The sequence below is a fragment of the Onychostoma macrolepis genome, chromosome 13 (genome assembly GCF_012432095.1).
Source record: "Onychostoma macrolepis isolate SWU-2019 chromosome 13, ASM1243209v1, whole genome shotgun sequence".
NCBI lineage: Eukaryota > Metazoa > Chordata > Actinopteri > Cypriniformes > Cyprinidae > Onychostoma > Onychostoma macrolepis.
Window position 1 is genome coordinate 7,041,885 of NC_081167.1, and position 14,731 is coordinate 7,056,615.

General features: G+C 34.8%; 1 protein-coding gene across 4 annotated transcripts in view; it reads left to right on the top strand.

The window, feature by feature from the left end:
- The window catches only part of prkn (parkin RBR E3 ubiquitin protein ligase), a 141,481-nt gene extending 131,051 nt beyond the window's left edge, over positions 1–10,430 (top strand). For 2 of the 4 annotated variants that reach the window (XM_058795299.1, XM_058795301.1), the window contains exons 10-12: positions 6,042–6,128; positions 6,424–6,541; positions 9,526–10,429. In XM_058795299.1, coding sequence (XP_058651282.1) covers positions 6,042–6,128; positions 6,424–6,541; positions 9,526–9,635 — 315 coding nt within the window. In that variant the 3' untranslated portion in view covers positions 9,636–10,429. Of the gene's footprint in view, positions 1–6,041; positions 6,129–6,423; positions 6,542–9,525 lie in introns of all 4 variants that reach the window. The other 2 variants (XM_058795300.1, XM_058795302.1) reach the window with 2 other exon arrangements.
- Positions 10,431–14,731: the final 4,301 nt, after the last annotated feature.

The following is a 14,731-nucleotide window of genomic DNA, read 5'->3' on the forward strand; positions in this document are numbered from 1 at the left end:
TGGGAAATTCCACTCCATTCTAAAGTCGTGCATCCTTTTGGCAGACGCACACATTGAGTCCGAATTTTTCGGATGTGTTTTTTCGTATTCGGCATCCTTTCCTATTGTAAGGTTTATCCTTTATTTATAAATTTTAGCTGTAGGGAATCAAATCGTAGAAATTCGATTTTGATCTGATTAATTGATATTAATCAAAAATGTATAATTTATACCTTATTAACGACTCGACCAGCGAGTATTAATACAGTATATTTTAGCAATTCTATTTATCTCTTGGATACGATAATAAATACAGAATTGGTTGGGAAATTTATGAGCAACAGGTAACACGATCTATGGCAAATAATTTAAGATTTGAAAATCACGGCACCATTTTTATTCATTAAAAATGAATCGAGAGTTTATTTACTATTCTAGGATACAATACAAAACACATACACACACATACACACGTTCTGGCAAGATGAAAGCAGTTTGAAGAAAGTTTAAGCTATTCTCTTTCCTGAGAATAAAGACGCCCTAGAAGGCGTCGCAAACAGAAGACTCGACTATCGTTATCTTTTAACGATTCATTCAATTCAACTCAGCAAATTAGAGATTTGTTTGTTTACTTGCTTTGAGTTGAAGGCTGTTCTTCTCTCTGGGTGGTTGCTGGAGGGAAGTCCCGGACTTTTGCGCTGATGTGTTGTTGTCGCGTGACGTCACTCGGGGAATCCTCTTTGGATTCGTGGCTTCCTGGCAGCGCGAATGGCAATTGGTTTTGAAGTTCTTATGCTGCAGACTTTGCAAGTTACTTTGGTCAGTTTTCCACCAGTTGCAGTTTTCCACCAGTTGTCCAACACTTTGCAAAGTTAGGTGTCTGTTTTTATCGTACTGATTTGAGTCCATCCCATTCACTGATTGGTCCAATCACATTGTCTCTGTAGGGCGGAGCCCCACCCAGCACGGCTTCTTTTTGTGCATACCTTATCTGCTAATAAATATGTCACATGGAGGAAATATCCTAGCAGATCTATAAAGTGTTATAATCATACCTTATGATGCTGAAAGTCAACATTCATCCTTATCACCTTATTGCAATCAAAATAACGTTTAATTCAATATCAAACATGAGGTATTTGTCATATCGAATACCTATAATTTTACCTACTAAACGGGTTAAGTCATAGATTAAAAGTTCTAATAACCACAGCAAGATCAACAAAACATAAAATACCACATTCATATATATATATTGTCTCTTGAGTATATTGCTTTAATAGCAGCAGTCTTTTCTTGATTGTCCTTTTGGCAAAGTCCATAAAAGTTCGGATGCTTTTTTTTTTGGAGAAGAAGAGAAAAGAGGCGCATTCCTTTGGAAGGCGGGAGACCAAAGCTGAGGTCGTGAGGTCATGAGGAGTATCACGTTGTGTGGCTCTGGTGATCTTCTTAGCTCAGACGAAGGTGTAAGTCAGTCATTTTTTTGTTTATCAGAAGGTAGTTTATGGTAAGCTGGTTCTGGAACCTCTCCAAAGAAGTAGTTCTTTGTTGTTAACTCCGTGCAGATGTAGCGCGGTCATTTCATCCTCAAACTTATCATGTTTTACGAGTCTCTCGAGGTGATAAGGAGAGTATGGCCGGACGCTAGTCATAGAATTGTGGCGTTGTGTTGGTCATTTGTTCATTTTACGAGTTGATGATGGAAGATAAATTCCTTGGAATGTTCTGAGTTAGCTCATGTGTGTGCGTTCTTTTCGACCAGGTTCTACACTATCAAAATGTTTGTTACGAATGCGAAAATGCAGAAAATCGAACCTGATCCAAATTTTTTTATGATGGACGAAAGTTTCGGAGGCATTGTGTAAACATGATTGACACAACGCGAGGTCATATTTATTTTTTAACGTGCAAAAAATTCGGCCGAAAATTTCGTAGTCAGTGTGCAATGACCTTAACCGATTCATGATTTATTAGAGTTTTATTATTGAATGGCGAATTCGAAAATAATCACTTTAGTACATTCGGCACAGGCAACAAAAACAACAACAATGATATTTAAAAAAAAAAAAAATTAAATAAAAAATATAGGGCAGCTTGCCAAATTAGCTGTCAGGCCACCGGAAATTCTCCCGGTGCTTCCGATGGCCAGTCCACCCCTGGTTCTGAGCTGGCACTGCGCTGTCTTTAGGCAGATGGTCCGTGCAGCGCACTTCACACAAGTAGTGCTGTTCCACTTTTGGTGCATTTAGTAATACTCGTGCGCTTAAGAAATGATAGTGGAAGTGCATATTGTTGTCAAATTGTTGTCACTCACGTTTTACTGATACATCTGGCCTAAGATTTAGTGCTGTCACTTTGTGTTGACATTGTGAAACTGCATAATTTGTAAATTATGATTGGTGGGCCACATATAGTAAGCTATATTTTATTTAGACTTTTTTTTCTCGAAATTTGACTTTATTCTCGAGAGAGTTTTATTTATTTATTTATTTTTAATTGCTTGGCCCTAATCCTCTTCTGTATATTTACAACCCCATTTTCTTGAAATACACGGAAAAAAATGGTGTAGAAAATGCTAGTAAAGCTGATATTTTGTTTGCAAAAAAAAACATTTGATTTTATATTTTATTTTATTATCTTTTAGTTTTTTTTACTACACACCATGTTTTGTAGTAGACTAAAATGTTTTATAAAAAATAAAATAAAACAAAATTTCATTTCATTTGACCTAAATCTAAGATAGACAATATTCTCTGGAGGTTAAGCATCTTCTTTTCACTCCTCTTTTCAGCCTTTTTTTTTTTTTTTTAAAAAATAAGAAAACCTTGACTTCATGTTTCAAAGTTCCAAGTCCTATTTTGTGCCCTAATTGTGGGAAATGTCAGGTAACTAGATGAAGCGTGTTTTTAAAAATTGCATGTTTTTGGGTTGTTGCGGAGTGAGAAGCTGTTCTGTACAATCTGTCTGTTCTCTCATTGTGTCTCTGGCTCTGTTCTTTCTCTCGCACTGTGTTTAGAGCTGCTCTGAGCGCTGGGGACAGTGAGCCAGGTGTCAGAAAGATGCTATTATTGCCTTGAAGCTGTACATTTGGGTCAGGGCTGTGAGCGTGTGTTTGTGAGAGAGAGATCAGTCTGGCAGATGATCAGAGAAGTCTCTCTCTCTAAGAGCTCTTTCAGCGTTTCACTCTGACGTTCTTATTTAACACACATCAGACTGCCACTGTCAGATCCTGTCTAGGTCTACACACACATGCGTGCGCAAACAGAGTTGACTGCATTTATAAATGCTGGAGCATAGATCAAAGCATCCTATAGCACAGTCCCCACAATGCTTTGTTCGTGTGCAGAATGTAAAAGTGACAACATCTATGACAAAATGTTCTCTATAAATCAGTTATGTTGTAATTACAACTTTTGCATTAGGTATTTCTGTATTAATCAACTGCAGTTCAGTGTATAAATAAATCAAATATGTCAGATAATGATAGTGAGCTGCATGCTCCACTTTCTGATGATTTTAAGGAAAATAAAAATATTATTCAAATAAAATAATATAATTTTTGATAAATACAGTAAAATTATGAAATGTTATTGCAATTTACAATAATTATTTTCTATTATAATATATTTAAAAATTGATTAAAATATATATTTAATTTATTCCACAAATATACACCAAAAAATTCAAAATTAATTAAAAATAATAATAATTCTTTAATGCAACAACTCAGCATTTTATTTTTAAACTTAACTAAACTAAATAAAAAAATTAAATTCATTCATAAATTTAAATTAAATTATATTAACAACACTATCAGTACGAATGTGCAGATGTCAGTGTTTTCCCCTGGTAATCTAGCTTTATTTATTTAATTAATTAAAATAAGCAATCCTAAGAAAATACGTAAAAGTTCTTAAAAATGTCTAAAATTAAATAGTGAATTTCCCTAGTTTAAGAAATATTTAATCACCTAAAAATCACTTTTGTTTGTTTGTTTGTTTGTTTGTTTTAAATCCCTATCCAGTTAATGACAAATGGTTGAAAAAGTTATGGAAATTCATAAGCCAAAAGGTTTAGGGTCCTACATTTAGCCCATATATTTAACAAAGACATACTGGAGGAGTGATTGACGCTGAGCTTTGTGAATGGCATGCGTTCTGATTCTCCTGAGCGTTCTGTGCAGTTCTGCATTCACATATTCCCATGTTGAAATGCATATTAGAGATGAGACCTGACTTGACTTAATTCAAATATCACATTGCTCAAAAAGTAAAGACAGCGCAACATTTTGTTCAGGACTGCAAAGGGGCATTCATTTCACACTAAGAAGGGTTTCACACTGTTCCACGCTCTGCATCAAATACATCCTTCCCGTCTCCCACTCCGCACAAAATGACTGCGCTGGAGAAGGACACCAACCATGTGGGTAATAAACATGAATGGTGGCACATCTGAGAGAGGACAAATGAGAACAGGGCTGAAAAAAGTCGAAAGAAGTGGCTGTCAAAAGAACTCTGTTTTCTCATCATTACTGAGGAAGGGGAAAACAAAGAAGCATCTGTCTCTAGACCTTGAGAGGAGGATCTGTCATGAGCAGCAGAAATAATAAAGCAAAAAGATGATGTGATGCTTCCCTACTTCACAGTCTGGATCTCTGAAGAAATACTAAATCAGTGGAGCTTCAAAAGAGCTGTAGAGGAAGAGTATGCTAAACCCCTGAGTAATACTTCCTCACTTAAAACGCTTGCTGACAGGACAGGAATGGAGAAAGTCTGCCCCCTTGTGTGTGTGTTTTGGGTGCTGCATGAATATGCTTTTGTGCTACTTGTATCATAAAATGTATGATAATTCAAACTGATCAAGTTTAGAAAACACCACAGAGCCAAAGTGTGAACACTATTTTAGCGAATTCAACCTGTGATAAATGGCTTACTTGTAGTCAGTGTTGTGAACTAAAATTACAACTATTAAACCATTCTTATATAAAAAAATACATATATTAATATTAGATGAAAAACTTAAGTTTAAGTACTAAAATGAAAATAAAAAATATATAGAAATATTTAAAAAAGAAGAATAAAAATGACAAAAGCACATAATAAAATTACTGAAACTTTTTAATATAAATATAAAAAAAGCTTCTTCAAAAGCACTAACAAATACTATAATAGTTTATGAATAATACTAAAACAACACTTCTAGTTGTCTCTGCGCATTAAACTGGAATAGTGAGAGTATTTTATTGAAAATATCTTCCGTTTTACCTGTAAAGACAAAATAAAATGACGTCACATTTTGACATCACATAGCAACACAATGACATCCATAAAATGACTAATTTCAGTAAAACACAATACTGAGCATCAAGTAATGTAAGAAGGGACTTTAATCCTTTTAATCATGAAGAGAGTGAAACATGTAAGGCAATGTCTCAATTTTGTTGTAATGTTTTATATATTGTATATATGTTCTTTATATAATTAGTTTTTCATTATTATAAAGTGTGTGTGTGTGTGTGTGTGTGTGTGTGTGTGTGTATGCATATATATATATATATAGAATATAAAAATTATGTTTTTTTGTTTTGTTTGTTTTTTACATCTCTTTAGCATCAGTCTTTTAATATTTTCACAGAATTAATGAAAAGTAGCCATTAAGATAACACTTGACTTTAAGCCTTTATATATAAAGCAACATAAAAGAATTCGAATGCATTAATTATATATTGCATTAGCATGAGCTTAGTTATAATACATTATAATACTTATATATTCAGTATTACACCGTTAGAAAGTGTAATGCATGAAAACACATGGCTAACATCCAGATTTCAGATTACAATTTCAGATGTAACATGGACTCTGCAAATTCATTTAACAACTATTTACGAAAAGATGTAATGCCTTTCAACATACATTATGGATATCTATATAGTGCATTATACATAAAGGCTTCACGTTTAAGTGTTACCATAATTATAAAATGCTAAATAAAATACACTTTACTATTAACAAGCTGAGGCTTGTAGCGGTCAGTAGTAAGTGGTTTGCTGTTTGTGTCAGTTTGTGTTTTGCAGGGACTGTAAGGCAGAGTATCACGAGGGCCCCTGCAGACAGAGGACAGACACGGCAACAGGAAGTGCCCTACAGGTGAGGACTTCACACTTTTAATATTAGTTCATCACATATGCATGGACACAGTTCAATTTATGTTGGCTAGATATCATCAGTCATCCCACTAGGTGAAAATCTGCTTAAATATTCTCGAGCAGCCCAGAGATTCTAGTCGTAATGGTGTCAGTCCAGGACAATGCCTACAAGCCATTCACAAATCACCTGATTCATAAAAGAATCATATAATAGAGGAATTTAAAGCTCTTAAAGATCAAATCTGTCTTTCTCACTGTGCTGCGTTTGATCCCTGCTGTGTGTGTGTGTGTTTCAGGGTTATATTGTAGATGAAGAGGCAGCACTTCATGCTCGCTGGGAACAGGCCTCACAGGAGACTATAGACGAAACCACTCACCCCTGCCCCAAATGCCAAGTTCCTGTGGAAAAAAATGGTATGAAGAATCTGAAAGGGCTTGTGATTATATTGTATTATACTACGGGGCCGTTGAATGCTTGAATCTGATTGGCTGCCGAACATTCTGAGGTGTGCAATTATTTTCAGGGAAACGCACGGTGAGCGTAGTTCCAGGCAGCTCTTGACCGCATTACATGACCATATCACTTCGCCAAATGATTTCTGTTATTTCAAAGGTCTTACAACAACAAAATAACCAAGACCCACAACGACACTGGCCAAACCAATAAATATAGTAAAGAAAAGGATAAAAGCAACAGATCATGTCCATGTTTTTGCCACAAAACTACGCTTTATTATGTACGGAAAGCACATACTCTATCTCTCCCGCTCTCTCTCCCTCACAGACAGCACATACATAACAGTTACAGTTTGCACACACACTAACATACATCGCGCTAATGTTGTTAGCGCTACTCTAACGATTTTATCAGTAAACGAGTTAAAAACTACATGATTTCTCACAAGCGAGGTAACAACAACGGCGCTGTTCATGAACAAAAGGAACTAAGTTTCACTATAACTAGAGACATTGCTGCCGAACACTATTGAGAGACGCACAGAAGTAATTCTCTCTCTCTCTCTCTCTCTCTCTCATAACTTAGTTATTAACTGTATTAACTGCATTAATCTGTTATCAACGGCTCAAGCCTCCGTTACTAGGTTTAAAATGACGTTTTGGAATTAGCAACAGAGGCGTTGGATGAAATGCGGAAGAAATAATCCTACTCACAATAGCGATTTAAGTAGAAATACTGGACAAATGCCTTGAAATATATCATCTGATCGATGTCTTGAGGTATGGCATCCGTAGTATAAGCGGAATAATTGACGTCGGACCGTTGAATTATTAGAAAAATAATTTTCTAATAATTTATTTTTAATTATTTTTCTAATAATCCAACGGCCCGTCGTCAATTATTCCTTACTTATATTTTAAAATAGTCACATTTTTTATTACATGATTGCATAATATTGACACAATGGCAGTAAATTATTCATAAATACAAAGTTCTGGCATTAAACTCTAGATGGCGCAGTCCGATAGGTCTAACTCAAGCTGACATAATGACATCATTATTACAAGGCACAGCTGATTGGTTCTCTCCTGTATCGGTAGCCAATTAGCTTGCTGCTCAACATTCAAATATATGACTAGTGCTTGCTGAAGCAGTTTGAAACCCTCCACCTTCCCCAGCTCCACCTGCTTTGAGGTGATCATGTATGCTATGGGGGTTATTCATGTTATATGTGCAGCAGCAGTATTTCTTACATGCTCACAGCAGTATGTTGTGGATGTATCAGCATCAGCATAGTAGATATATTTCGCCAAGACCAAATACATTAACATTGTCATGTACATTACCATGCAAATCACTCCAAGAGTTGTCACGACAGATGGCTTATATGTGTTTGAAAAGTCTTCCTGATTTATGGAATTTAAAAACGCATTTGCATGTTCACGGTTAGTTAATGGTCACATGATATGCAGGTAAATATTTCATCTGTTCTATTTTTATTTCTTTTTTTAATCTTACATTTTTGTGATTTAAAGTTACAGTTGAACACAAAAGAAGATATCAACCAAACAGTTGACTGTATTCATTGACTTCCATATTATTTATTTATTTAATCCCCCATACTATGGAAGTCAATGGCTACCGTCAATGGCTATCTTCAAAATATCTTCTTTTGTGTTCAGCAGAAGAAAGAAACTCGTACAGGTTTGGATCAACATTAGGATGAGTAAATCATGATCATCTTTGGGTGAACTGTCCCTTTAAATGATTGTTAGCATTTTATCAACATATGTACCCCCTGCAGTTCCTTCATGAACTTGGGAAACCCTGACAAAATGTCATATTTAATGCAATTCATGTTGTTGATAAAAAAGAATATAATATAAAAATATAATTTCTTTAATCTTTGTATGTTTATATCAATGCGGAACAAGATTATGCTATTCAAATCAAGGTCAACTGAATCAAAAAGTGATCTTGCCTAGAGAAATTTCAACCTTGGTTGACAAATTTTTTTGATGTTGTTTCTTTTGACATCAAACAATAATTTTTGGCCCTCCTGAAGTACAGCAACAGACTATCTAGGGGTTAGACCACCTTTGGTAAAGACCCCTAATCTAATTCATTATCCACAATGTGCAGTATACAGAACTCACATGTGAAATACTGTATCCCACAATGCAGTGCACTTATATTAGTCTTGCATTTCCATTTCAGTGTGACGAATAAACCTGGAATAATATCAGTGATTTTTAACATTATATTCTGGAATATTTGATTCATCTAAGAGTTAAATATTAATATTATTTTACTTTAATATTTTGTCATATAATTCACATTTTAATAATATGTGATATTTTATTATAATTATATATTATATGTTTACATTTTTATTTAAAATGACCAAATATGAATATATTTATAATATGTTTTATATTTAACCATTTACATTTCTGACAATAACGAAATACAGTTTGCTTAATTAATCATGCATAATGAGAAAAGGTTCTTCGGTCTTTAAAATAAAGATTCCAAAAGTTGTTTTTCTCAACAATGTCATAGAAGAACCATTTTTGGTTCCCAAAAGACTCTTTCAGTGAACAGTTCTAGAAAAAAAAAATATATAAATCTTTGCCACAATAAAGAACCTTTTGTACACTTAAAAGTTTGCATAGATGTTAGATGGAACCATCAATTCCAATTAAGGACCTTTATTTTTAAGAGTGAACCAAAAAGGTTTTCAGGGCATCTTTTATTTTTAAGAGTGTACTATTTTAAAAAATGTTGATATTATACTGTGTGTGTACACTGAATGCGTGAATATTTACAATATCTCACAGAATGCTCAGTCATTGATAAGTTATCTTTGTTTTTATCTTTTACCTTGAAAAGTACACTTTAAAGGTCCAATTTCTTGTCTTGTCTCTGTTATCTTGCTCAGGTGGCTGTATGCACATGGTGTGTCCGCGTCCGCAGTGTAAGTTTGAATGGTGCTGGCTCTGTCGTGTGGAGTGGAACAGAGAATGCATGGGCAACCACTGGTTCGGATGAGCCAGATACGCTCTCACCATGAGCTAAACTCAGGAAATGAAGCCAAATGGAAACCTCGCAGGACTCTAGCGAATCATTAGCAAGTCGAATCATTAGCACTGTTGTGAGGTACATATCATGAAATGCTGCTGACATTCAAAAGTATCTGTGGTAACCACAAATAATTTAGGTGTGATGGAATAAAATTCTAGTGTTATTAAAATGTTTTAATGAAATGCTGAGTCGTGTTCTCCTTTAAGTCATCGAATTCCAAGATATTGATTTGCTAATGGGAGTATTACTGACTGCACTTAATAATCACAATGAAAGTGTTTAAGGTTTTTCTCACCATAATCTAGCTGTTTTATTTTTATTTTTTTTATTTTGAAAGTGTCATTTATTTCTGTGACGGTAAAGCTGAATTTTCAGCATCATTACTCCAGTCTTCAGTGTCACATGATCCATCAGAAATCATTCTAATATGCTGATTTGCTGCTCATGAAACATTTATTATTATAAACATGTTTAAAACAGTTGTGCTGCTTCATATTTTTGTGGAAACTGAGATAGAAAGTCCAAAATTAACAGCATTTATTTGAAATGGAAATCTTTTAAAATGATGAATGTCTTTACTGTCACTTTAATGCATCCTTACTGAATTAAAGTTTTCATTCGGGGGGATGGATTCTAAACTTTTCAACGGTAGTGTAACTTGCATTTATGTTCTCCAAGACACTATTGGATTACAAATTTTTGTGGATGTGTCAAAACGAGATTCGTGATCAAAATGGAAAAAATCAATTTGAATTAATGGGATATTTTACATTCTCTGGCTAAAGAACTGTATGTAGAAAAAAAAAAATGAACATAAGGCATCCACCTGTTCTCGGTCTATGTTTGTTATGATTTTATTTTCCATAAATATCAGCTTGTCTGATTGTGGTGTTTTCCATTGCTGATGTAATTTGATTTCTGTCGATGCATGAAGTCATTGCATTCCTGTCACGTCAATCATTTACTGCTGCAGTCTCTCACTGTTGTCTGCTCATCAGTATCACCAGGCCTGGATTATGAACTGGACCAGTGTCCAGAGAAAATGAACAGGCCCTCAGAGAAAATGAGAAGGCCCTCAAATCCAGTCCAAGGCTAAAATAATCAAAAATAACCAGTTTAAGCTACTTAAATAGACTGTTTACCTAATATTCATCTGTGTTTTGTGTTTTTATGCTTATCAGAGTCTGTGTTGTTAGCTTAGCAACATGTAGGTAATGGAGAGCATTATAAATCTGTCACTGATGATTCTCCTTATGATGCTGCCTTTGAAGACAGCTCCCTTTGTTTCGGAACAAGTCCACAAACAAGGATGTCTGCGAGTTTTCTGGTTTATATGATGATTAGATGGCTCTTGATGGTCATTATCTGTTAAAACAGTACACTCAGCACCAGTGCCATAAACGGATCCTAAACATAATCCTCTGCTGTTGCCCTGCGACCTCTAGTTAAACATTATGAGATAAATGTTAGTTCATTATGATTTATTACAGGGAGGGTGTAACTGGATGACTTAACACACATGTGCTTAACGACTCACAGTTAAGAGTAACTGAGAAACAAATCATCTGAAGACAAACACAGCCCGTTATTAAAGACATCAAGAGCGCTCTGCTCTATATGCAGGCTATACTGATGTGAAGCTACTGATTTTCTGCTCTACTGGCTCCATTGCACTTCTGCTTAGTTTATGTTTTGGGCTATAAGTTCACTCTTCTAGCATCTTAAGAAGGAAGAGGAGATCTTCAGGTGCTCTCAGCTAAATACAGCGGAAGAATGAAGAGATTCGGTGGAGTTGGACCTGCCAGGTCTGATAACCTTGAGCTTGAACTGACTGATGGAGTCTCTAGTCAGGTGAGGAAACAGCTTTCTGTCTTTGTGTGAATCTGCTATATTTTTTTCCTGAACTGTTCAGTGTTGGAAAAAAAATAAAATAAAAATGGAAAATGTATGGTAAAACACCAACAACTATGCCTGATAGTTCTTTATTGATTGTTAATATATTTCATTATTTGATATAATGTTCATATAACAATAATTATTGTAATAAAATTAATGAATATAAAAATAAACATTGTAATAATAAAAAAAATGTATAAAAAAAAACTGGTGGTAAGGAGAGAGCCACATGTGGAATCAAAGCTAACATAAATACTGATATATTGGTAACTGACACAAAAATAATGAACATTAATTTAACAACTTAAGGGGAGACACTACAGGCAAAAACACTGTTTTTTTATGCACCTGTCAATTTTGAGATTTTGGGCTTTTTGGTTTTTCATAAAGTGTTTTTTCAGACTAGAAGAACGAAAACATCCAAAAGACACTGTTAAGTGTTTCTTTTATAGCACTTTATCTATTTGTGTCAATAGATTTCAATTACAATACATATTTTTAAAGGCCGTTTTCTCAAAATGAGTTTTTTCTCCTACACTGAGCCATAAATCTCCACTTCAGTAGCACTTACACACCAAACTTTACATTTTTATTCCTGTCTATATCCTGAAGGTTTTACAGAGGATTTGTTCATATATAATTTGCTTGATTATATACAACATTTTAATCGCCCAAAATTGTCAAAATATAGTGTTTTCTGTCTGTTCTAAGTATTTCCGAATTATGGAGTGACAAAATGAGATACTCAAAATTCCCTCTGTAAAAACTTTTGATTATAATATGTCAAAAAAATTAAACAAGAATTTTGAAACTGACTTCATCCAGTGTTTAGATTTTTGTACTAGAAATGTATGCAAATTAGTGCATATTTCATTAAATAATGCCTCATTTGCATATTTAAACCTAACATTTTAGAAAACTTGTAATACAAAAAATGTTTGCAATTATCAATGTAATCAATCAACTAGGTAAGTAAGGCGATAACTATTAGTTAATTTTTTTACCCTATTCACCTGCAGTGTCTCGCCTTAAGATGTAATATAAAACCCTAATGCTACTGATAACAAGAAATAAAGATTAAACAATTATTACATTAAGAAAAATGTGAGCTGTCACGCAGGGAATTCTGGAAATGTCAATTTATGGGTTTTCACTGTAAATTACAAGATGAGTTTTTTTTTTTTTTTTTTTACTTCCAAAAACTATTAACCACTTACTGTTAAGTGCTTTTTGTTTGTTTTTAACAGACTTTTGCCTTTACAATTACAGATTTATTTATTTATTTTATTTTTTACTACATAACTGATATTTTGAACTATTGTGTCATTTGGTGATGTTTTAACTCTTTTGTATATGGCTGTAGTCAGTGCAGTCATTCATTTCCTCTCCAGTGTCTGTGGCATCAGTTAAAGATGCGGGGCGGTCAGTCGCTTACCTGGCATCCTATGCAAGAGGCCGCTGGAAACATGCTGCCCGCAAGCCTGTCAGGAAGAAACCCACAGGTATTTAAAATAAATGTATGTTATGTGCCCTTCAAAATGCCATGGCAATAAACTCTTTACCTGCTTTGTAAAATATGATTTTGAAGATGGTTTTGATAAAATAGCCTACTCTTTAAAAATGATTTGAGTATTTTGATTTGATTACCCTTAGAAAAACGTATTGTAGTGATACCAGAACACTGATGGTATCAGAGGGCAATACTTCGGTAAGCCTAATTTGAAATAATATACCATTTACTGAAAGTCATGTACCAGAGAAAGTATGGACTTTCTACAGCCAATAAATACACAGACATGCTGATACAATTCACAGGTTCACTTTATTGTCATTTCTCCGATTATTTACATACTCACACAGAAACAAAATACTGTTCCTCACCAGAATACCGTAGTGCATTAAGACAAAAAGAAAGAAAAAAAAACCACACTGCTGCTGTTTGAATAGGCATACATAACATTCTGTTGCAGATATAGACAGGTGGAGCTGGTGGAGGTGGAAGGTTTGAGAGGAACACTGATAGCGCTGCAGGACCGGCTTATCCACCTTATTTTGCAACACGGATGTAAGGTATTTTCCTGTGAATGTGCAAGACTCATTCATTAGCCACGATAGGTAAATAACTATAAGAATAACAAAATGCAGTAAATGGAATAACTATTTGCACTACAAACCAGCGTGTTCATGATTACAATAATAAATTAAAATGACATGATACCAAACACCAGTTTGCATTATTAAGCAACATAGCAGACAGTTTTTTGTACAACTGAAATAAACTGAAGTGAATGACACTGGAAGTCACACACATTAGTTACAATTAATGGCCGTGCATGTTCTTACATTAAAAATAAGGTGGATAGTGTTTACTCCACCAGACTATTTAAATGCGAGCAAGCAATCCCAGCAGAGGGCAATCATGTAGTAAATAATGTGATTGCTAGCAGATTTGCATGTAGATGACCTATCAGTCTGCAGCATCGAGAGTTTCATCGTTGATTTATCACAAGATTATATCAAGCTATGGTACAATAAATCTAGTTTGAGCGACGAATGGAGCTCAAGCGTAGTTCAGGCAGACCACGGCGTGCCTCAGCTGATCGTAACTCCTCCCACTACAATTAATAAGATATATAAGTTCATCCATACTCACACTTGCCATAGTCTGTCGCACAGACATGCGCTTACCCTCCTCCATCCCCAACTCCTCCTTATGCAGATACATGATCACTTAACTGCTTGCCCATAGAGATATATCATCTGTCCAGCTCATTGCTAAATTGTCCAAATTTATTCACAGTAATATATTTCTCTACTTGGAATATACAACTGTTGCATGTAAAATATCTGGCAATTGCTTAGGCTTCAGTGGGGTTCAAATCTCAGTGAGGTTTGCCTGTGGATAGCTCAGAACTGAACCCTTCAGAGTGAAGCCTGCCGCCAAATATACAGTTCAGGTGCTCTACAATATTCTGACTCGAACAGAGTGGTTCTGACTGAAGTGAAGTTATTATATACTTGTTGTGAGTGTAATATCAATCCTGACTCTAAACCGTTGTCTTTGTAGAGGAATATGTAGGCAGCAAATACAAGGGTCTTGCAACGGATGAAGACACTGTAGATGGACAGAAGAAGAAGAAGATCCAGCTGAATAAAAGGCTTCTGGA